The sequence below is a fragment of the Xiphophorus couchianus genome, chromosome 6 (genome assembly GCF_001444195.1).
Source record: "Xiphophorus couchianus chromosome 6, X_couchianus-1.0, whole genome shotgun sequence".
In the NCBI taxonomy this organism is placed as follows: Eukaryota; Metazoa; Chordata; class Actinopteri; order Cyprinodontiformes; family Poeciliidae; genus Xiphophorus; species Xiphophorus couchianus.
In genome coordinates, this window is record NC_040233.1 from 18,826,451 (window position 1) to 18,851,062 (window position 24,612).

General features: G+C 37.6%; 2 protein-coding genes across 4 annotated transcripts in view; one reads left to right on the forward strand and one right to left on the reverse strand.

Annotated features, from left to right (window-relative positions):
• yes1 (YES proto-oncogene 1, Src family tyrosine kinase) overlaps window positions 1–8,578 on the reverse strand; it is a 26,267-nt gene extending 17,689 nt beyond the window's left edge. The window contains exon 1 of one of the 2 annotated variants that reach the window (XM_028020902.1): window positions 8,189–8,578. The gene's annotated coding sequence lies outside the window, so the exon portion shown is untranslated. Of the gene's footprint in view, window positions 1–8,176 lie in introns of both variants that reach the window. The other variant, XM_028020901.1, reaches the window with a different exon arrangement.
• Window positions 8,579–14,031: 5,453 nt separating this feature from the next.
• Window positions 14,032–19,779, forward strand: adcyap1b (adenylate cyclase activating polypeptide 1b). 2 transcript variants are annotated; one of them, XM_028021392.1, is made up of 5 exons: window positions 14,032–14,344; window positions 14,613–14,717; window positions 15,584–15,718; window positions 16,082–16,186; window positions 16,787–19,779. In XM_028021392.1, exons 2-5 carry the CDS (start codon window positions 14,614–14,616, stop codon window positions 16,968–16,970), a joined length of 528 nt encoding a protein of 175 aa, XP_027877193.1. In that variant the 5' UTR covers window positions 14,032–14,344; window position 14,613; the 3' UTR covers window positions 16,971–19,779. The 2 variants fall into 2 exon arrangements, with proteins under 2 accessions (XP_027877193.1, XP_027877194.1); XM_028021393.1 differs by lacking the exon at window positions 16,082–16,186 and having other exon boundaries at window positions 14,033–14,344.
• Window positions 19,780–24,612: the final 4,833 nt, after the last annotated feature.

Here is a 24,612-nt window from a genome sequence, read left to right on the forward strand (position 1 = left end):
AGAGCGTACTGCTTTCAGTGACTCATATCCTGGTATCTGACAGACGTTACGACAGTTTCGAGTACCTGCATGTGACACCTCCCACAGGTATGTAACAGTGTGGACTGCATGTCAGAACGCAGGAAAAATATTGCATATGCTGCAGCTGCCTACAGCATAAAGCAAGTAAATAAAAAAAACAATAATTTTAGAAAAAATATGCATATTGTGCCGTAGTGAGGGTGCTCCTATCCTTGGTATGAAAATAACGAGTTGATCCTTGTGTCCTACTCTCTAAAACTGCTACAAAATTACCTCAAATACAAGAATTTGATGGATCCAACTAATAGAAGAAAAGAGTTGAATTTGGTGCTACACTAGCCAGGCCATTGCAGTCAACATGTTCTGTATGAAGCAAACCATAGAATAATGAGCTGGTTTTTACCAGGTTAGTGCAGAGTAAAAGTGTCAAATATTGCTATTTGCTAGTATTTTTACTATAAATGCATCGAGATATAAAAAGTGGTTTTATTGAAGTCTATAAAGAAATTGTGATCATAAGTGTTCAGTAGTTGTCTGGCATACCTAAAATTATAAATGTTCAAACAATATTTAATGCAATTTTTCTGTTAAATGTATGTCTTATGTTACAAAATATGTTTATAGGGTCCAAAATGCATCAAGAGAAGATAAGAGGCATGTTAGAGCAAAAGATGCAAAATGTAACAAAAAAAATATTTGATTGACTTGAAAATTCTTTGCAAAGTACCTTGACATGACATTTGTTATGAAATGACACAATATAAATGAACTGAATTTAAAAGAATTTTTGTAAAAATTAATGGCAAAATGTTGCAAAAGAAAAAAAAAAGCATTGTGGCCTCAACTGTGAGCTGAAAAACAACTAGCTAATCAAACATTTAGTAAATATTTGTCAAAAATGAGACAGTATAATTAGCAATGTGTCTCTTGTAATTAAAAAAAACAACACTCTTTCCAAGTCTTGATTAATTAAAGGGAACTATTTGATCAAAGAAACCAAATTTAAGGCTGCTCAGAGCAAGTTAAATTGTCGTACTGACTTGTAAAGCTTTGATACAGTTGAAGTCCAACATACCACAGCATACTTTTGGTTTTCCTCTTGGTTTTCTTTGATTATTATGCTTTTATATCATTATAACAATATTATATTGTGACAAATGGAATGAAGGAAAACTCTGTTCTTTGTAGACTTTGGAATAATTAGAAACATACAATGGAACATATTTAAGAAGTTCAGTAAAAACACCCTAATAGCATTTAGACTCCAAATCTGCTATATGGTATGGGTATATGGTGTTATATGGTAACAACAGAAAAGAGGGTTATGTAGACTTCTTGTTTTGGGAAGCAGTCCAACTAAATTTCAAATCCAACAAAAATTTACTATAATATGCCAAATGTGTTGCACCACACTAAGACTAATGGCCATGGCCTCTGAAAAGCTGCACCAAACCTGGGGAAGTCCAAGAATCAATCCATGGATCTATTCGTAGGATATAGAATATTGACTTTCTTCTAATGAATAAACAGTGTTGACAACAAAGAAACACAAAGGGAATAGAAGCAAAATAAATGGGAGATCAAGAGGTTTGTCTTAAACTTTTTTTTTCTTTTAGTTCAGCAGTTCTCACAACTTCAATTATGTAAGTCTCACAACAGATCTCTCTAATGACTGCCATTTTAGTTTTATTTGTTAAACAAATTCTTATTGTGATAACTACAAGAACAAGTGCAATTTGGTCAGAGGGTTTGCAGCGGCAGAGGAAGTGATTTCTAAAATCACGGTCAAAAGTATATTTTATGTTGGATTTTAAATTCTAATATCTTTTAGCTTTCTAATATCAGCACCAAAAAAATTGCATGTGACCCTAACCCTAACCCTCTGACCCCATTACTTCCTGCATGTCAGATTCAGCAATATCCCAAATGTCTGCCAGACTCTGTAGCTGATGTGACAACAAAGTGACAGCTGTGCTTACAAAAAAATAGCAAAGCAGAGAAGAGTCCCAAATGAGAAGAAAAAAACAGCTCAGTGTTAAAAATTTCAGGCAGGCTGTGACTAACAAATGTAGAAACAAATATAGGTAAGCATTTTCCTGTTATTCAAAAGTTTTACTTGGAAGCATTAAATGTCTGAGGCAGAAAACCAGCATTTTCTGTATCTTTTGACGACGTGTTCAAATATTTTGATTCAAATTAACAAAGAGTCATATCAAAACACAGAGCTAGCATTTGCATAGTGGTTTACCTATTGAAAACATTGTCAATACGAACAAGATGTGAGCTTATTGGAAACTGTTGAATCAAATTCATCCTTAGAAACAAATAAAAAACAGCTACATTCGTATTGTACTACTTGGGAACTGTCCAAAAAATAAAACCAGGGAACCACATTATTATTCTTTAACTGCGTTTTCAAGCCTAAACATGATTTTGTTATTGCAATATCAGATGATAGATTAGTCCTAATCAAATCCAAAGTATCTGAAAGGCTTTATAATATTGTAGTTTTTAAGGATTAATACAGGAGTTCCTGACAAAACTCAATGGCCAATTTGTGTTGTTAGAGTGCAGCCTGCGGTTTTATGTTAGCTGCAAACATACTTATAAGCAGAAAACTGCCAATTTTTGGTTACCTCAGAGCTTATTTCCATGCAATTACACTCAGAGTGAGAGACTGCACTGACAGCTGAATTTCCCCGTGTCTGTGTTAGTCTCAGTTTATACGGCCGGACAAAATGTTCTGTTGGCTTTGACAACACAAAATTAAATGAAGTCATTCTGAAATATGCCAAGAGTTCAATTATCAATGGGTCAACATGCTAGCTCTACCCTAGTTCTTTAGTGAGCTGCAGAGCATGAAAACAAACATATTCCCTGAAAATATTAATTGAAAGACTAGACTTCGTCACTAATTTTACATCCCCAATACTGCTCATTGGTGATTCTGGATCACTAACATCTGAAGTCAATGTGATATCCACCCCTTGGTAAACACGAGGAATTTAAACACGTTTGTAGAGCAGTGATTCATTCTGAGACCGTTATAAACCAATCACAAGCCTGAACAAGCCCACATCAGGTGAGTATTTGTGGTTTGTCAAACTGGTTCAACGGCCTACACTTTTAGTCAAGAAGTGAAACTCGGACAAAAATAAGTTACTGGTGAGAAAATATCATGCCCAGAATCTCAGGAGAATGTTTTGAAGATTTTCTTATCTGGTAAAACTCTTGAGTTTTATCAGTATACTCTTTGCACTCCCTAAATTCTCTGGATTCTTGTAACGTTAATCTTGTGCAAAACATGTTTTGTGTGAGCTTCAAAAAGTTACATTGCAAAAAGAAAACAAAAGTGTGACATGATCATCTCTCATAATTTAGTCCTACAACAAGACCGATACTGGCTTCTCCCTTCTCAGTTACATCTGCTTTTTTATGTACACAAAACAAAAGCACCTAGTGGAGCTTTCTCAGAGGAGCAACACGCAAACAAACCCAAGCCCCAGATAACATAACAAAAACAGAGCAGAACAAACGCTTGTAAAAATCAGTGTCCTTACACTGAAAGTCAAAGCTAAAAAAATAACCAAAAATACACCAAATAAAAATTTAATTGGTGTATTTTTACCACCACAAGATGCCTCAACAGTTTTAAACACGCAGCCACAGAAACAAAGATCAGTCAGTCTTAAACATTTAACAAAGCAGAATGAAACCGGTTTTAAACAAGAAAATTGTTTGTGACAATTAAAAAAGAAAATGCATAAATAAATATCACAAGAATTCCTTGTGGGACAACTCAGCTTTATGACAAATTAAATTCCTTGCACAACACTGTGTCCTCTCTGTAATGGTCTCCTAAATGGGGCTTTTATACACACAATGACATAAACAGAAAGAAATGTGTTCTCTTGTGCTTCAAACTCAAATGGTGATGCAGGTCACATATTAAAATTCAGCCCCTTTAGCTGCAGGTTATTTTCTTGTGGATGGCCCAACAACAGTTTTAAGGATAATGAACTGTGAAGTTTTGACTTTTTGAGCTTCTCAACAACTCTTAAGAACTCTTCATAACACAACTAGAATTTTTAATAAACCTCAAATCGCTTCAGTCTGTAATTTGTTCTGACTTGAGTGTAGTATAACTGAGTTATGCCTACTTGCATAAGTGAGTTATGACAACTGAGTTATGCAAGTAAGCATTATATGTTTGCTTTTCTGTTTAGAACATTAATCTAACAAATTGGTCTATACCTATAAACAAGAAAAAAATATCAGAAAACTCTGCCAATACATATTTTATGGGGAACTTCTCCCTCACAGTAACAAGAATACACAAAAGACACCATTATTTGGTCAACTGAATGCTGGGGCCAGACCCCATCCAAGGACATGTGGAGCTTCGTGCCAGACAGCCTGTGATGCCATGTCAGATTAAGGAGACACAGGCTGTTGCTTCCCACAGGGCCCAACAACAATACTGCAGCACTACAGGCGGGACGCTTTTCTTTAGCTGCCACACATCTAAACTGAAAAAGAGAAACAAAGATTTTCTGAATGCATCCTTTGAAACTGTCATCCTGAAACTATTTTATCATGAGAGATTTCTACAAGCAGCCTCATGTATGTCAGTTCACTAGACCAACATGCACAGATGCAACAGAAGATTGTTGCACACTTATACTTTTCGTGAGATGAAAAATAATGTAGACCCAAACTATAGTGAATAATGAAATAATATTAAACTCTGCAGAGGCCGTTTGAGTTTGCACCTTATGCAACCTTTACTGTCACTGTGGATTAATCTGAGACAATGGAGACCTTTGCGGATTCAGAAATCACCACACCACATAAACTGAGGCTTTTATTTCACAGAAATTAAGGATGACATAGTTTCCCTTCCTGGAAATGTCTTGCAAGAGAAATAAGACACCCCAACACTGTAGGGTTGCTGTTTTTAACCATCCTATAAAGATAAGGGTTTTGTCCGCACACACAGAAAGGTCCATTGAAATGAATCGGTTAATAGCTGTTCTGAACATGCATAATAAGCCATTTCAACACATGCACCACAGCTGACATTTTGCAGTTATTTCCCTCATGAGAAGACAAATCAGATCACATCAGATGAGTCTGACCTTCAGTTGCTTTGTAGTACATGTATGCACATGTTGCACTTTTGCAAAGCACAAATAGTAATGCTAATTCAAGCCAGTACACATTTTAATTTGTATAACGCATGTTCTGCTTATGAAGTGTTAGAATCTATTTCACAAGGAGGATCCAACCGCAAAGTGATTCTCTTGATTTATTTTAGAAAAACGGTGCGTTTAGAAAAGTATTCACACTCCATGAACTTGCCAAAAGGAACTGAAAAGTTGGGATTATGGGCCCCTGACTGTTATTCAGGAATGGTACAAATGTGGCCTCCAGTAAGTGGGACCAAGGCGAACGCAAACTTTTTGTAATTTTTTAGAACGATATTTACAGTGAGAGAGGTAATCTTTAATTTGGGCCATTTGTTTTATGGCAAAATAATTCATTAAACTTGGCTAAATATACCAAGGGCTTTTGAAGTTCTCATCTTTGCTGCTGGGAAAAGACAAAAAATGTTTTCTAGAGCAACAAATTGTAAACATTTGATGCAAAGTTGGGAAACTGTGCACCTGACTTTTATTATAGTGAACATCTGAAATCCTTTCTCAAACATAAAATAGTTTGTTCTACTTTGCTTAATTTATGGCTGAGTAGGCATAAAGAAAATTTGCATTCAAAATATTTTTTATTTTAAATTGGAACAAAAACATGGCACTATGAACTGTTAGCATACTGCATGAAGGTTAAAAAGAATCCATATTAACATTATCTGACTAAGACATTTTGAACTTTTTTCAATCATTGCTTTGAGTAACCATTCATCACATAAAAACATAATACAATATTTCAGAGCATGCAACAAAAATTGAAAACCTTTAAGGATGCAATTTTGCAAAAATGATGTTAAAAAGATTATTTGAAAAAAAAAAAAAGAAAAAGGAGAGATGTCTATTTCTTTTTAATCAGAAATAAACCAGTGCAAACGCTTTCTTGAGAAAGATGCTACACTGTTCACATAAACAGCTGCAAACGGAAAAAGAAAAATGCAAAAATAAAACCTGTGTTCACACCTGTCATTAACATGTGTCTGCGGAGAGACGATCACAAATGAGGGGCTCTCAGTGGGTCACACACATTCACACTTGTTATTAGAATTCATCTCAGGAGACAGATCAGCATTTTGCATGCAAATAAACCTCACTTCCGCTTTCAATGACCAAATGGCGTTTAATTGGCAGGTGGCAGCAATGACAGCATTAAAGTCAGATTGTAATGATAAAAGCCAGTTTGAATAGGTTGTGATAAGAAACTTCCTTTTCTTTGTTTTTTTGTTTGTATGAATGACATCTTTCTAGTAAAGAACTTCAGGCATGTACCAGGCCGTTTTGTCAAATGTCTTGAGAGATTTACTCGATCACTGCGGCATTTCAAGAAAATCCTCGTGAGCTTCTGCAGTAAGCAGCCCCTTTGAAATAGCTCAGGGGTAAATACCAGCTCATAAAATCTACAACCAAAACTATTTCAGCAGAAACCAGCTCCCACTAATCGAACCGGGTTATTCTCCATGCCGCGGCTTGTCCTCATCTTCAATCTGGGCTGCCAGCGATGCCAATCACAGTGATTGGAGGGAAGCGGCCAGCGAGAGGGGAAGCGGGGAAGGCGAGGGGGGATGAAGGGTTGGACTTCCTTCCGAATCCATTCATGCTTTTTGAGGCCACCTGCTTTCCCGTCAAAGGCTGGAACGAGGCTGGGAAAAAAAAAAAGCGAGCCATCTTTCAGCTATAAAATTGAAGAGCAGCTCCCACTACATAGCTGGGAAATCTTGCGAATTCTCCTTTTGCAGGCGGGGACGTCCCATGACAGCCTAGGTTCTCTCTGTTCCTGGCACAAAATCGTGGAAGTCTCTAATCAGCAAATTGTAAATGATGATGCAGAGTCTTATTTGTGTCATGAGGCCACCCAAGGAGTATGTGAGGATCCTCAGCAGCTCTAGTTAAATCCAAAGTCCCTGAACCCCGGCCAATGCCACCTGTTCCTGCTCCTCACTCCTCCGCCAACAGTCCTCTTGCTTCCAGCTGTGAGCGAGTGCCTCTGTGTGAATGTGTGTGGTTGTGTGTGGAAGTGGAGGAGACACAACTGTCCGGCCAACTGGGGCTGTACTGACAGAGAGGGATTACCGTGGAGGAGGATTACTGGGCCACTGGAGTATACCAAACAGAGATATTCAGTAAGGGAGACGGTTATAACAACAACCATTGCTGCAGGATGTTAGGAGTACATGAGGCTGAGATGTTCCTGCTCCATTTTGCAATGATTTGTTGAAACTAACCCGCATTTTCCTATGCGTCTCCTTGTTATTCCCCAAACTTCAGAAACTCCATCTGTAAAGTCTTGATGAGGTGTGAGCATAAAGATGAACCCACTGGTTAAACATTAAAACTATGAGAAATGTTATACATATCTGACCAATTGGGCATCCAAGTAATCCTTTTCAATATTGCACATATCTGTACAGAAATCTGCATATCTTAGGGGCACCTTCACAATAAAAGCATGTGAGAATTCAGAAAAAACTTTTGGAAAACGCTTAAATAAGAAGTTTTGGAGACTCCCATGGGTATTGTTTTAAAGGCCTCCAACAGCTGAGGCCTGCAGCAGCTGATTGAGTATATTGAGAGTGTGTGTGGGGGAGAAAAAAAATGGGTGAGGCAAACAGAAAAGAGCAGATTGTTAACTCTTAATTAGCAGGGCAAATAAACATTTCTTAAAAACTCAAAATGCAGCTCTGAGTTGTTCTGTTTTCCCCGTGTACAGTTCATTTAGAAACTGCTAAATAAATAAATTCCGACAATAATTGTTGTGGCTCTCCTGAGGACATTTTAACAAACTAGCTTGGGAAACTCGAATCCCGGAGCAGATAGTGACATTGTACCACACCAAAGTTAACTCTCCTGCTCCTTTCACCAACTTTTACTGGCTGTAGACCGCAAGGCCCTGCTCACTCCACTTCCACGACAAAACGTGACTTTCCAGTGTCTCTAAGGCGGGCATTTCTTACCTTAAAACCAACCTTAGCAGCGTCGTACGTCGGCTACATGCGTCCTGTGATCGTTTTCCCCTCCTTCTGTCCTCCAACACAAGGCGCTTTGTAGTTTCTCGCGGAAGAATCCAAATAGGAGGAAACAGCCGACACAAGCGCTCTGAACGTGGAATCTCAGTCTTCCGTCTGTCCCATGCCGATTAACTACTTCACCAGCTCCCAATAAGTCCTTCACTAGGGTCCTTTCTTTGTATCCCTACACAGAGAGGACACTCAGCCACGCCAGAAAACAATGCTTAACGTGGCGGTAAACACGCGAGGTTAAGTGTAAGGAGTCGCCGGCGGATGGTAGGTGAGGGTCGCCCAGAAAAGACGCACAACAATAGCAGGACTAGTACAGAGGAGAGGCAATGAGGCCAAAGAAGGAATCATGCTGCGTTCACGGGTAGAGATTAGACTCGGAACATACATGTTTGGTTTAGAGGCTAATTTTTTGCAGCGTGTGAGATATGCTATCTCAGTTCTAAAATAAATATAAAAATAATAAATGTTACGGTCCTTCAGTGGCTGCTGTCGTTCTCAACCGAGCATTTCCAGCCGAAGTAGAGAAAAATACGCATTTTACTGTAAGAAGTCCAACTAAATAGAAAACATGACAGTGATTTGAACTGACTGAAGCTCCTTATTTTTAATCCATTTATGCTCATTTTCACAGAGGGGGTTTTCTATTGTGTTCTAATTGTATCCTTTGATATTATTCTATACTTCAGATGTACACCAGAAACAAGAAACCGTTACAACATTTATTTCCATCAAGAACAAATAAAGTGTACTGTTCCTGAATAAGGATTAATTCAGTTGATCATCTGTTGAGTGAGTGAGAAATATAGCTGTCAAAAATGCTAAATTAAATTCATAGGTTATCATCTCTTCAATCTTAATTAAAAAAAATGTTTACCAACAAATTACAGTTTTACATTTGCAGTGATTGTTTTACACAGGTGACTAACAATAGATTGTAATATTTCTATCTGAAAAACGTTTTGAAGCCACTCATTTTTAAAATATTTATATAAAAAATACTGGTTCTTAAAAAGGTGTCAACATGATACAAAAGTTTCCAAAAGGCAGATTACTTAAGCAGAATTTCTCCTGCTAAAGTAATATGCTTTCCTGTTTTGTTTTGATCAATTATTTTATAATATTTTTTATTGAACTTTTATATATAATCAAATGTTAATTACTGCTCAGTTTTTCACAAATCAATATCGATGTTTAATAAGATATTAATTGATCTGCAAGAGAATGTTCTACTTTAAAACATACTTGTTCTGTTAAACTAGTTTTATGACATCAAATGTATTGTTTTTTGTCAGTATTCCCCATAATGATAGAAAATATGTTACTGTTTAGTGCTGTTATAAAACAGTTTGTCCTAAAGCTAAACTAGGTTGTAAATCTGCAATTTACAACAGTGCAAAAACAAACTAATATGTCCAAACTTTATTTCACAAACTACATTTGGAGAATTGTGTCTCGATATGTTTTCCTTTCTTTTTCTTTTTTTGTGCTATATATATATTTTAATTGAAATTAGTTTCCGGTTGTGTTATTTCCGACAGCACTTGAAGTTCACAGCGAATCTTGCTCAGTGTGTATCCAATATGGCCGACGTCCCTGTGTATTACAATAGAGTGAAACAAATCCGGTCAGTCTTTGAGCTGCATTAATACTACACATGACATTTATACACCCTAACAAAATATAGAGACAAAATCTTTTCAGTGCCCGGACGTTTAATAAAAATGAAATTGGAACTGTTGTATTTCTATGTTTAACCTTTGAACTCAATTACAGTGTAAAAGTGTTTGCTGCCCCCTACAGTTGTCTTTTCTCATCTACGATTTGAATCTACTGCCTGAGGCACCGACAGTGGAGCTCTGCGATGTCCCATTATGCTTCTAGAAAATCGTGTTCTCGTTTATTTTTCACACTGCTTTGAATCCATTTGATTCCCATTATCAGTGCACTATACAGAAAGTGTGGTGGAGGGAAAATATTTTGAGGAAAAAATGTAATCTTGACATTGAAACTTAAAAAATTACTCAGAGGGTTTGCAGATTAAACACTTTCTGCTGAATTTTTTTAAGGTTTTGAGGAAGGATTTGCTGACCTCTACTGACACTAAGTGGACAGCATGCAAACTGTGTCTTGCTAGAGATATTACAACGTCACACGCACACAGGAAAAGGTTAATATTAAATCAATTTTAAGTGAAGGGATTTTTTGTTGTTATTATTTTAAGCTAGTTTATCTAATAAATTAATTAATCCTTATTGATAATCTTCTAACTTTAATTCATTAATTTTAATGAAAATAAACTGTCATAAATGTACTTAAGGCACTCCCTCTATCCTGTTCCTGTTCATCAGTCTGTTCACAACAGCAAATCACCAAATGATTTCAAAGGTAGTTTTTTATTGTGCTTTCAGTCCACTATGACTTTGTCAACAATGGATTTTACTCGTCTTCCATAAATGCCAGATTTGTGGAGTGCATGACTATTAGTTTCCTTGTCAACAAGTTATCTTATCATGGTGGGTAGTTATGTCTTGCTAAGCTGTGCTATCTTTTCATTTTCAGTTGATGTACTGAACAAGGTTGATGTTCAGTGCTTTGGATACAATTTTCACATCTAAACCCTAAGTAAAGATATTATATTACTTGTAACCTAAGCAAAAGGAAAAAGGCCATTAAAACCTTTATTTTATTTATTTTTTGGCCGTTATGCACTACTGTGTGATGATAATTCACATAAAATCCCCTCAAAATACTTTTAGGTTTATTTCTGTAACCCAAAAAAATCTTAAAATTGTGTAAGGCACTTTAAAACTCTAAATGATTTGAGCTACATTTGTTGAGCTTAACCAGACATTCCTTGAGATGTAAAATTAGCTCTTTTGAGCATTTATTTATTTATTCCGCAAATCGTTTTGGTTTGATTTAAAGTTGGATTTGAATAAATTGTTCACTTTCTTTCACACCTTCTTGCATCTTTCACATTCAAAGACGTGCGCGCAAAAAACCCCCCGAATCTCATCAGTTTTTTTAATCATATTTCACTTCTTTTCCTCATGATGGCGCCGTTTGCTCAGGGTACTGATCCGCATCTCCACCTGCTGCACCGAGCAGGCCTAATATTAGTAGTCAGCTCCAGTTCAGCGGTATGGGCTTTAAGTTGGGCGTTTCACAGCATCACGTCCTAAGAAAAAAAAAAAAAAAAAGTTGTGGATCAGGCCCCTCCTGGCGGTGACTGGGTCTCTTCGTCATAATGCGTCAGCCTAAACAAAACGCTGACGTGCGCCTCTCTGGCAAATTCTGCAGGTTACTGGTGAGCTTTAGGTGTGATTCAATCAAATCAAAAGATCAGCTAAAGCTCCCCATCGGTGACCAGGACGAACCCCCAAAGAACCAAACGCGTCTATCTGATTAGTCACGTTTTAATAGAGGAATTCATCCTTTAAACTCGACATTCTAAAACTCTTTCCTTTACATAAGCCAATAAACAGGAAGGTTTAACTCTCATAGTGAAGTGGGCCATTTAATGGAAGACATGGATGTTACTAGAAAGACTTAAAGATTGGGGGACATTTAAATATATTGGAGGATCCACACCCAAACCATAAACCAGGAGAAATCAACAACTTAATCTTGCTGTTATCATATAAAAGCTATTCAAAAGAAGAATACAAGATAGGGGGCATTTCTGGATATAGAAATGGACTGCATAGAGATTTCTTCAAGATAAATTAATCAACATGACCTCAAATACATTTTTAAGGTTCAAGATCTATTAAGACATTATCTTTCATTTATCCAGTATTGGGTCATAGGGCTCACAGGTCCTGAAGGAACAACCAGACAGATCTTTTCCCAATAACACTCTCCAGCTCATGTTTGGTGATCCCAAGGTGTTGGCAGGCCAGAGGGGATGTGATGGGTTTGCTTTGTTCCGAGTATGTGCCTGGGAAATCTCCAAAAACGGAGGTGAAAACAAGAGGCATGCTATTCTGGTTTAGGATATATCCAAAATCATTTACCAGATGTACTCAGCTTATGTGTAGTAAAGGGAAAATACTTTTGTTATAATGAATTTGTCATTCTGTCACACTTTTTTACTTTTACCTTGAAAGTTTTTCAGTATTAGTTGCGTGACGTACATATTACATTGCCCTATTTATTTTTAAATAATTGAAAGCTGTTGAAAAGTAGCTAGCAAAGGGTGCAAATCTGCAGGATAAGTGAACTAAGCAATTGCTTGGAGCTCCAAAGCCAACAGGGGGCCCCAAATGCATGTGGACTGTAACACAAGTCATGTTTGAAAATGTGTTTTTTCCCCCCTCCTCACTTTTAAAAAGTGTTACATCAGAAAAATCGTGCAAAGGAAAGATGTGTTGTCCTCAATATTTAAAAAAAAGGTTCTATGTAAATCTGCTTAGTAAGAATGTGAATGCTTTTTTGAGCAAAATAGCTACCCTATTATCAATGTGCCACCTTTCAACAAGGCACAACCACCTATACTGAGGGGGAAAAAAAGAAAAATAGTGCAGTAAGGGTTATATATGATGAATTGAGCATCTATGATACAGAGGGATTTTAGGCCTGCAGTGAAGTTATATGTTTATGGCCTGAAGAAGCCGTGGATTCAGGAAATCTCCCCCCAGTTTTCTGAATGGGAAGTAAACGTGATGTAAGCATGTGGTAGTAAGCCGGATCTTTTAAACTTGACATAAACTGTGATGCAATTTGGATTTTAAAGGAGGTGATAAAGTGTTGTACATTCATGATGTAATGATTTATTGGAAACGTTTAGCAAAACCCAGCAAGATACTTCTTTGTATCATAAATGATACATTAGGCTAATCATACAGCAGAAGATGTCTCTATTGATCACTTTTGCAGTTTCATGGAATCTGTAAATTCAGCTGCATATTTACTCCATAAAGGAGCTTTTTGTGCACATTCTAATTGTTACACAGTTAGTGATCTCAGAAATATTTCTAAAGATACACATGAATCATTTGTAACAACAGCTCCAGACCTTTCTCAACGTTTTTCGTTTTCTGAATGTAAACAGTGCATTTTAACCACACAGTGGCATGCTGTTTTAATAAAACGTGACATACAGAAATAGAATCATCACAAAACCTACATAGGCTGTAGGTTTATATCGGAAAGCGCTATCCTGCGTCACCAGCCCCTGTTTAAATTCAGGTCCCTTATGTATTTTAGAAATCCAAGAGACCTTGTACTTCAGCTGTGTGGCCATTAAAGCCACCACACTCGTTACCGAACGAGCAATTACTGGAAACGATTAGAAAATGCGACTCTGAAGTCTGGAAGCGTCGCAATCTGAGCCGATTCATTTCAGCACCGGACAGCTCCGGCGGTCCCCAGAGGCCACGTCTATCAAAGCCACATGGTTACATGAAACCACCAGATGTACCAGCAAAAAAAAAAAAAAAAAAAAAAATCCCCTTTCGGTGGTGGTAACTAAACATTAATTTGTGACGTGAATCAAAAAGACCTTGAAAAAGTGGTCATAACATCTGAAACTCGTTTTTTTTTTCTTTTTTTACGCATACCTTCCCCTACGTTAGCAAAAAGCTGAAAGTTTTAAAGTAAACTTCAATCTGTGGATGGAGGGAGGGCGGGAGTCTGATGGATGCATCGATGAGGAAGGAACTGTACCATTATATTCCGGGAGGAAGACTTGATGACGTCCATAGCATCCTTAATGTGACTTGGTGAAGGGAGGAGGAAGAGGGGGAGGAGGGAGGTGGGGGCCAAGGCTTACGATGCGCGGATAAAAATCCACGGCAATCAGCAGCGCAGGACAAAAGTTTGGAGCAGCGCTATGTAGAAGAACACCTAGCGCAGAGTGTTTTTTTGTTTGCGACCAGGCTGCGTCCCTTTCAATTTCACTGTGTCTATAAAAGTGAGACGGGCTGCACTAAAGAGTGGGGGAGATCAACACAAGGAGACCCAACGGAGGCGCTTGAGCCAGGAAAAAGTGCTGTGAGGAAGAAACACCGTGTCTCAAACTCTCACACACGCACAAACAACAAAGCCGCGCCCGGATCACAGCCTACACAGCACAGCGCTACACCTGCTTTCCTGCTCTAGGTATGTGCGCCTTTTTTTCCCCACTGTCTAATTCAAATTCTTTTTGTGAGGAAAATCTGAATCTCAAACTTTCACCACAAAGAAAAAAAAAATACCCAAACAAAACCTAAATCGTTTTATTAAGGCAGCATGTATGGCTCGCTTTTTTCTTTAGTTAAAATAAATATAAAAACCAATAGCAGCCAGCGTCTGTTACTATGATTAAACAAAGTGTGTTCATTTCTCAGCAGAGAAAGTAACCTGTTTCCTGTCTGTATTTCATCAACAGCATGGCCAGTTCGAGTAAAGCCACTTTAATCTTGCTCATCTACGGAATCTTAATGCACTACAGCGTTTTCTGTACACCTATAGGACTAAGTTACCCTAAGATCAGGTAGGTTTGTCCTAATTCTTCCTCACTGAAGCTATACTTATTTAAATTACTCATTTCAAAATTGTGTTTAACAGCATATTTTTCAGTGTTCCAATCGTACTGTTATCCTATGTGTTCAGACAAGTGCGCAAATATATGCGCAATTTTAGAGCGCTGAGCTTGAAAAAAAAACATGGGTGTGCAATAATTTCCCCAAAGCACACAAACGCAGGTGTTCAGTGGAAAATGCCTATGGAAATTGCGTACATGTATCAGTCCGGTGGGACGTCTCACAGAACTCCCCCTTATTAAAAATGAGAGAGCAGTCGGTGCGCTGGATAGCCCATGGGATGACGATGGACTGGCGTCACCAAGGAGAGGCGAGGCAAAACGAATCGGAGAGCTCTTCCCATTTAAGATTTATTTCTTTTCTTTTTTCCTGCTAAAAGCATATCCAGAATTAAATTTGGGCGTGGTTCTCTTCGATTCAGAAATGTTGCAGCTATTTTTAAGCAGTCTTTTAATTGATTTATTCCCCCCATTCTCTTCTGAGGCTCCACCGCCCACACTCTTATAGCCTATAGGCGATCTTTTTCAACACCTATTGTTTCGATTTTTTAATAATTAATGTGTCTGAAGTCTGCGCTGAAATCATCAGCAGTAGCAAGTTGGAATATAAAACAGATTCTCTACCAGAAGGAAAAAGGGTTAATTGAAATGATTGTCATTTTAAGTAATTATTTTTAAAAAAGTAACATTTTAATACTTCTCTTACTTCATCAGAAACACATATGGCGTGCCTGCTGGTTTGAGGCACGCATCTTATTTTTATTTTGTTTTATTTTTTTACTGCATCGGATTTCTGACGACTGCCTTGCACATTGCAGACTTGAAAACGACGCGTTTGATGAGGATGGCAACTCTCTGTCCGACATGGGCTTTGACAGCGACCAGCTTGCTATACGAAGCCCCCCATCTCTAAACGACGATGCGTACAGCCTGTACTACCCACCAGAAAAAAGGTAAATCCCACTTGAATGCGTACTGCAGCTGGGACAGAGAACCCAGTGTAATTTGTCCTGTCTTACTTCCATACCGAGTAGCCTCAAGTTGTTGTTTCCATTCTGCTGAACATGAAGATCACGGAGGGAGAGCATGTTAAGGCTTTTTTTTTTTTTTTTTTTTTTTTTAAATACTGTTTATTTTTTAAAATTGGTATTATTATTATTTTTGAACCTCATGCCGATGGGTGGGGACATTTTAGGCTGTCTTGAATCATTTTTGTCTGCGCCTCTTTTATTTCATTTATCATTGTTTCTGTTATTATTATTTTTTCCTTTAAGTCTCTGATGATCTATGTGTTTTTTGGCGTTTTATCATCTCAGACCAGAAAGGCATGCTGAGGAAGAATTAGGTAGAGCCTTGAGGGAGATCCTGGGTCAGTTAACAGCGAGACATTATCTGCATTCTCTGATGACTGTTCGTGCAGGGTAAGGGCATTTCTCTTCAGCGTTTTTTTTTTTTTTTTTATGTTTCTGCGCTGCACAACTTCAGGCTGCTTGCATCACCCATTATATGTGCGTGATTTTTATTTATTTGTTTATTATTATTTTTTGTGTTGCCTGTCCATAAAACCCTCTAGAGGTCTTCATTATGCATATAGTGTTTCTGTTTTGCAAAAACGAAAGTAATAAACACAGGAGTCTTATTCTAAAATTCCCTGCAACTGAGGTGTGATTGCACCATTAATTTCTGAATTAACTGTTCTAAGTCTATGCGCTAATGAAAAAAAATCATGCGTCAGAATATCCATTGGGCTTCAAATGAATAATTGATACGCTTCTTTAAATCAAATGCGCAATTCGGTATTACCATATTGTCCACATATTTAAAAGAAAAAAAAAACAAAAAACGAAAAACAAAAGAATAAAGGCCCAACTGTTGATCAAAGCGTAATGATAATCAATTTTTGTATGTAGTAGTAATAAAAAAACAATTTAGAAACACAAATTTATGCTGAACTTGCTTGATTAACGAATCTTATCGTGATTTCTTCCGTTTTGTATCTTTTTCCCCCGATTATTTTTCAGTGACGACAACAGCATGGAGGAAGAGTCAGAGCCCCTGTCCAAAAGACACTCAGATGGGATCTTCACCGACAGCTACAGCCGCTATAGAAAGCAGATGGCCGTGCAGAAATACCTGGCAGCGGTTCTGGGTAGAAGGTACAGACAGAGAGTTAGGAACAAAGGACGCCGGCTCGCCTATTTGTAGCTCCGTTAAAAGAAAGAAAAAAGAAAGAAAAAGCGCCCAAAACTGCCCTCCTGTGTATATACATCCAGTCGTTAACTCAAAGTCATTCAGATATATCTGACCAACCAGTGGATTGCGCCTGTGTTCTTTCAACATGTATTTATGTATGAAGTAAAGCCATTAAAATGAATATTTTATTAATAATATCGTTTTTTTCTTTTCCCTTTTTGTACAAAAGCACTTGATACCGCACAGTTATAGCTACTTTGTGGACCAATATTTTTATTTTTCATGTTGAGATGTTGAAAACAACAGAAAAAAAAATGACAAAAAAAGATGATGATGAAATCAGAAAAAAAAAAGATAGATGTGCACCTTCAACGTTTATGCGCTTGAAATCTCCTAAGGTCATCCACATATGCAGAAAATAAATAGATTTTCAAAAGACAATCAAAGTATTGAATGTTACTACTTATTTTTGTAGTCTATTTTTTTAGTGTTGTTGTTTTTCTTTCGTTTTTGTTTTCCAAAAGCAGGCCCAAAGACGCAGTGAGCATGCTACGTGAGGCACATGTGGGCTTATCATAAATGATAGATGCTACCCTCTTTTTTCCATTCTCCCTTAAATGGGAGCTCTATGGGTTTGGAGAGTTTTGCTACCCCCCCAGGGCGTTAAAATGAGATGGTTTCTGTTGGACAGCTTCTCATCTGATGGATATATGGATGATTTACACATCCATCCATTCTACTGGTAAAATATACCCTGTTTGTGTAGAAAGTATGGATACTCAGTCACACATGGGCTTTTGCAGGGGGATTATTGCCTTTACAGGAGATCTGGTAGCAGAAAGCACTGCCTGGTTACTTGCCTCAAAGTCATTTCACAGTAGGAGATAAATCACGCTCTACAGGACTGTGCAAAGAATGTTTGATCCTCTCAGTGTTGTAAACCAACAGAAATATCTGGAAAATTGTGCTTAATCTGTTCATTGTATGCAGGTAACAGAGAGAGAGAAAAAAAAGAAAAGCAGGAAACAAAGCACAAAGGAATCATCAGAATCCTGGATGCTGAAAGAGGATATTTAATTTTTATTTGGTGCATGTGGAAACTGACACCTTGCTAATTCTCGCATAGAGACTGCATGCCTATGTGCTTTTATTGCTATTTTTGTAAAGTGGGCTGCGCCAAGCTCATTTCCGAAGCCCTCCCCTCTGTTATATTGTGACAAAAAAATGTGAACAATGAGGGCTGGAGGTGGTAGATACTGGAACTGCACTGACTTGTTGAATCTTTACCTCCCCTGCCACTGTCATGGTGGATATAACAGAACGCTGATTACTTTTTGTCTTATTGTAGCAGTTTTTTAAAATTTAGTTTCAGTCTAAATGGCCTTTGCTGATTTAGTGCTGTGTTCAACTGTTAGTGAGAAGCTGATCTGTGTCGGATGTCTGCTGTGCAGTGAGGAAAAAAGAACGAGAACGAGTGTTAGGTTGAGATATGGAGATGAGAGAGTGTAGAAGAAGAAAGGGAAGGAAAGGTTGCACAAGAAACCAGCCACAGCACCTCAAGAGTCAGGGAAGGCAGGATTTGTTAAAAACAGAGAAGAGGTGAGGGCTTCTTCTGCCTCAGTGAGATTAGGGTCAATGAGTCTGATAAAGCAGAATATCAGATGTTGAATTCCCCTCACAAAGGTTTTCCTGCGGGATGATAGGTTTTCCCTCCAACGCCAGAACACAGCGGAATGAAGTTCACCCCTTCCAGCAGACAGGAAACCCCCTATGACTTTTTATAAGGGAACATTCCAAGTATTTATTCCCTAGTATGCAATTGCAGCTTTGTGCGTACTCTTGCAATCGAATCAGCGGACTGTGTTCTCCCCATAGAAAATAACACACTCGTCTTCTAATTCGGCTTTAAACCACAAGCTTTGTGGGTATGCGTGTGCATGGAGTGTGCGTGCGTGTGGGCGCGCGCGCGTGTGTGTGTGTGTGTGTGTGTGTGGCAAACACACATATATGTGTATTATGAGTGACTGAACACAGACGTGGAGGTGGAAACAGCTTTTGGCTTTTGTGCCTTGCTTTGATGTGAGAAACATAAAAAAATGAAAAGAATAAAAAAAAAGAAACCTAAGAAAAATTCGCCACGAGTGACAGATGGCAATTTCAGTGGCCCTACGATGCTGCAGTCCATTAGCTTACATTGAAACTTCCTTTTACTCTGTTTAATTGCTCAGCTTAGTCTGCCCTAACAGTAGTAGAATTAGGCTTTTGTTTTCACAGCATGGCCAATGAGTTTTTTTGAGTAAAAAAAAAATATTGTAGACAAGAATAGAATGTATATGTTGGTGGAGCAGGCAACATGCGTGTGCGTGTGTGTATGTGTGTGTGTGCATGAGTTTGAGTTGTTTAGTGTCTGTGAGAGTTTGTGAACAATGACCAGTGTTTGTTATTGTTGATTATGAGGTGTTGTCGATTATTTTGATATTGGTCAGTAACTTATATGGTCAAAAAATAGCCCCTATATATATTCCTTACAACTCTGTGCAACACTATTTCGAATAAATAAAAAAAAGGGTCTAAGAGCATAATAGCAGAGATGTTGTTAAGATAATAGAAAATGCCTGTTGTTGATAGTTCTGACAGCGCCCAACGCCTTACTTCAATGTGTAAACTCTTATCTATTTGAGAACATTGTGTTTTAGAACTTAACCTCAGTGCAAAGTGGCATCGTTAAACACACACAAGTCCTTATATGGGGTTCTTACGTTTCTCAATGTCATGAAAGTGTTGTAAGATTTGTATGAATAAATTTTTGTAAACAACAAAACCCTTCCAATCGATGTCTAATCTTTGATACTTCACCCTTCCGAGAGGATCCAACACAAACAGTTTAGTCACACACAAAATGACTCTGGACTTAATATATCTTGGGATTATACGATCAATGTGTACCTCTGAAGACAGATCATCTTCCATTGTAAACACAAATATAAACTCACAAAAGAAAATAGGCTTAGAAATTCTCCAGCAAGTACAGTAAAAAAGCTCTAGTGGAGTGTGTCGATTTCAAGTCCACTTGATGTGAATGCACTCTTTTCATAGCAAAATCATTAGAAATGAAAAAAAAATAATTATGAAACGAACTTGAAGCACACATGAAGCAGAATCCAAATTATGTTGTTTATCACTGATTAAATGGTAAAGTGTATGTATTCTAAGAAAAAAAGGGGTTGATATTTATTGGTAGTAAAACTTAATTTAACCAACAACGAACCATCGATCATCACAGCCAAGAAAAGCTTCGACCCTGGACTGAGCAGCAGAGCTCACAGAGAGGAGACCACTTCCCTCCTGTTGTAAGAGCCATGTCTCTCTCCCCTCTCCATCCTCGGCCTTGGAGGAGCAGCTGTGTCCCGCGGGAGAGGAGGATGGGTGTGGCGTCGAGTTTGTGTGTGATCTGATCCTCATCAACCGGGAGGAGCGTGTGCTGTGAGTGTAGGGGTGTGTGTGTGACTGCACATTCACTAGAGCTCAACTAACCCAATCAGAGAAATGTTGCATGGCAACGGTCCACAAAGGGACACAGTTGTGTGTGTGCGTGTGTGTCAAGTGTGTTTGCTTTTGTCTGTGTGCAGACCTTGGTCAGAGTCTGCATTGGAATGGAGTTCTGCGTAAAACCTCACATATGTGACTCGAGAACAGAAGATTTTAATAAGATCCAATTATTGGAATAAACACAAGTATCTTCAGCATAGAGGAGCACAAAACATCCATGCTCTTGGACATATATCTTTGTTTTCTCCCCTCTTGAACAAGCTGATTCATGATGTTTGCCCCACTGGTATGAAAAGGCTGACAGATTGTCAACTGTCGGTGTCTGAGCCACCTTTGGGAAATATAAGTTGTCTCCATTCTTTATTTACGCCCTCCTGTGGACTTTTCAGCTGTCACAAATAAAAGCAGGGATGGGACTCTTGACAAGAGAAGATTCACAGATATTTATTGCAGCTTTTTTTTTCTTACTAATAAAACAAAGTATATGAGTATGGATCAAAAGAGTGGGGTTAAATGTCCAAACAAACAAGGAAACAAAAAAAATCACATTGGATTTGAAATGCAAGCTCCCACACGCCCACAAGTGGATATCAAGGCAATTGCTTCAATTTGTTGGCACAGCACAGGACTGCACATGAGGGGCCACCCTCGACCAATTTGTACATAATGTACATTAATGCCTGAATCAATAAAAAATGACTCCTCCCTCCTCTTAGCGCTGCTTTGCTTCTGCTCTGTGGCGTGCATCGCTGCACTTCTCATCTCCCTATCATTATCTTTGTTCTGATTGATCTCATTTTCTGTGTCTTTCAGGAGAGCAGTTTCTTCTTGCAGATGAAAATAAGACAAGCTCACACCTTACCCAGCTTTAAGGGATGCACTGTGCCTAATAATCTTTCTTCTGGCTCTAGACATCTTAATCATGTTCCAAGTGTCAGAGGGGAAATGGTTGAGGGGCTATTCCTGGGAGGATTCCCACATTCGCCTCCAGCATTGCAGCCACACCCATTCTTCTTTGTTACAGTATTTTTGAAGAGTATGTAAAACCAGAAGTGTGGATGCATGGTTGAAATGGATCTATTGTTTGAGACTTTACATTCTCTGCCCTTTACTCACTCTCTCCCTCTCTTGCTGTGAGGTTTTGTACAAACACTCCCCTCCTCCTCCCAAATCTCTCTCGCATTTTCAGGGTTGGAATAAAGAACTCATGAGACAGGCCCAGACACAAGTGATGATGCAACCATCCTCCCACCCACTGCACTCCTCCTGAGTGTCAACTCATGAATTATTCAGTGGCTAGGTTTGTTTTATTTATTATATTTTTGGGGGGGGGGTTATAATCCGGCCATGGCTTTAATGGGACTCCTGAGCATGGTAGCAATGATGCTACTTTTCTCCTAAACACAGACTCACTGAGAGCTCTGTCATATCTGTCATTGAGCAGGAGGTACTCTGCTGTAAACACAAGCCCTATGAGAGCAACAGAAGACAAAGAGGGAGAAGTGAGTGAAGAGAAGGAGTTGTGGGCGAAGGTTTGAAGACATGGACCACTGATCAGGAGATGTTTCCAGCTCAGAGGGTAAAACTACCTCTGCTGACTGACTAACCAAGCATGACCACAACTATCTGTCATTTATTGCAATGTTTCTTGGCCAGGAAGCAAAAAACAACCACATAGAATATTCTTAGCTACCAAATTTCAAAAGTCTTTCTTTCTATTTGCTGCGGGAATCAAAGGTTTCTATCATGCAAATGAACTATTTTGGGTTGAAATCCTGAGAATTCATCAGCAAAATAATCAGGTTTACTTCATCCCAGAGAGAAATGGTTTTCAGTTTTTCTCAGGCAGGTTTTGGTCTCAATTGACACACACTCATTACTAGTAATGGATGAATATCATCAAAATTCGGTTTATTCAAGTATTTTGAATAAGAAAATGGAGCTCATACATTGTGTGGATCAAGTACACTTAGACTGATGCAATTAATTTAAAACTTTTGCTTAAACACATTTAACACTTTAAAATGCTATTTATATTGTTTTATAATGATAATGGTTTATAGATAATAGTAAACAAAAAGTTAGGTTCTCAGAAACTAACACAGAACTTTAGTTTATGTTATTCCACACAACCAAAGTAAGACAGAGAGAAAAACAAAAAGTAGAAATAACTACAATTTTGAGAGGACTGTGTAGTAAAGCCAATTTAAGAGTTTGGAAGAGCTCATAAGGGATGGATTCCAACTCAAAACTATACTTTTAAGAAAGTCATATTCAATAAATTCATGTTCTAAAGTACATATGATACTCTTGTTTTAATGTTAAAGTCTGCTATATGTTTTGATTATAGTTTTTGAAACCTGATCCATCCTTATCAAATGTTACTTGACCCTTGATTTTGTTTTAGTGACATTCTCTTCGTTTTTCATCCTATTATGGACCCTCAACTCTGCTAAACTGCAGAGTCAGCATTATTTAACAGAGACCAAGTTTTATTAGACTTAGACTTAGACTTAGACTGACTTTATTGTCATTTTGCATGCACAGCACAGGGTGAATACAGAACGAAATTTAGAAGTGTGTTCAACTGACTATTCCTAAAAACCACAAGCACATAACGCTTGGTTTCCTTCTGCTTTTTTATTATGCTTGTGAAAGAAAGTGGTTGGGAAACAGCAGGTGCTCCACAGCAGGAGAGCCTGCTGGTTTTTTAACTTCTTGGGATGCAGCGTGCTAAGACGTTTTGTGGTGCACCCTATGGGATCACAAAATGTCCATTTTGGATACCATTTTACAGTATGTACTTGTTGTGAACCACAACAATTGTTGAATTTTGAACTAAATAAGAGTTAAATGAGCAAAGTCACCTTTTGCAGTTTCATCACTTTTGTCATGTTTGCTTCTTGCTCATTTAGTCAAACATTACTCATAGTGCTTAGAGCAAGGTTGTGCAAACACTGAATTATGTATAATTAGCTGCTGGGTGTAAAAAAATAAAATAAAATTAAAAAACAAAAAATAAACTTGAGATTTGTCAGAAGGGATGTATTTATGCTCTTTGTAGTCCTGCCCCATATTTCTCACCAGGATATAAGTACAGAATACTACTTCTACCTATAGATAAACACAGTTGTAACATCTAAATCTTGGGACAGATTTACTAAATGGAATAAGTAGTGTTTTCCCAGTTCATTCTTAAAAAGAACTAGTTATAAATTCATTTCAGTCAGCTAAAATTATTTAATTTGTTTTAATATATCAGCAACTAAACTTCATAACTTAAGTTCACATGACTGGCTTGAACCAGTCCCTGCTTTTTAAAATATATTTCATGAAATGAAGCTTATAAATAGGTCATAACATTATTCACAAATTAGCATATCAAGGATTGCATTGCCTAACACAAATTTTATTCTCTCTTGTTATGTCTCACATGAGCCATTTCCTATAGTGGTGTATCAACTAGAATTGATGCTCATTCCCAAAGTGTATTATTTTTGTATTAAGAAAACAACATTTTACATTTTTAATGAAATACAGCCCATTTAGACCATTTTCTGATTGCAATGGCTGCCATCAAGTCATTGCAGATGAGATTTGTTTTGCTCTTTAAGATGTTATTATTGTCAAAAACAAATAGTATTCCTAACTAACTACAAGAAAGGGAAGTTGTTCTTTATTAACACCCAAAACACTAATGTACCTCACACTTTTTATATTACTACATCCAAAATCAAAAAAATGTTCCAAATTCAATAATTTATGTCTTAGAAAAATTTAAATACCACATTGTTTCTCTTCTTGACTGTGTTTAAGAAAATTAGCCAACAAAATCTTCAAGAAAATGTATGTATTGTTGTTTTAGGTGCTAAAACTGTAGGATGATCTGAGAGACAAGTTAGATGGTGCAACATCTGTTCATGTTTGCTTTATCTCTTATCTATGGATAAGAAATTTGTTGAGCCTTTTGTATGAAGGAAAATCTTAAGATAGTGTAGATAAGTTTAAAGCAAGGTAAGATGCATATGTCTATACATTAAATTAATAATTTAAAGTATAGACATATGCATGTCTAATTAATAATTATTAATTATTACATTAATAA

Bases quoted from the DNA above. Each gene is read 5' to 3' on its own strand.
- adcyap1b (XM_028021392.1), top strand. From the start codon at position 14,614: ATGGCCAGTTCGAGTAAAGCCACTTTAATCTTGCTCATCTACGGAATC. The intron at 14,718-15,583 runs GTAGGTTTGTCC...TGCACATTGCAG, and splicing joins CTAAGTTACCCTAAGATCAG to ACTTGAAAACGACGCGTTTG. The intron at 15,719-16,081 runs GTAAATCCCACT...TTATCATCTCAG, and splicing joins TACTACCCACCAGAAAAAAG to ACCAGAAAGGCATGCTGAGG.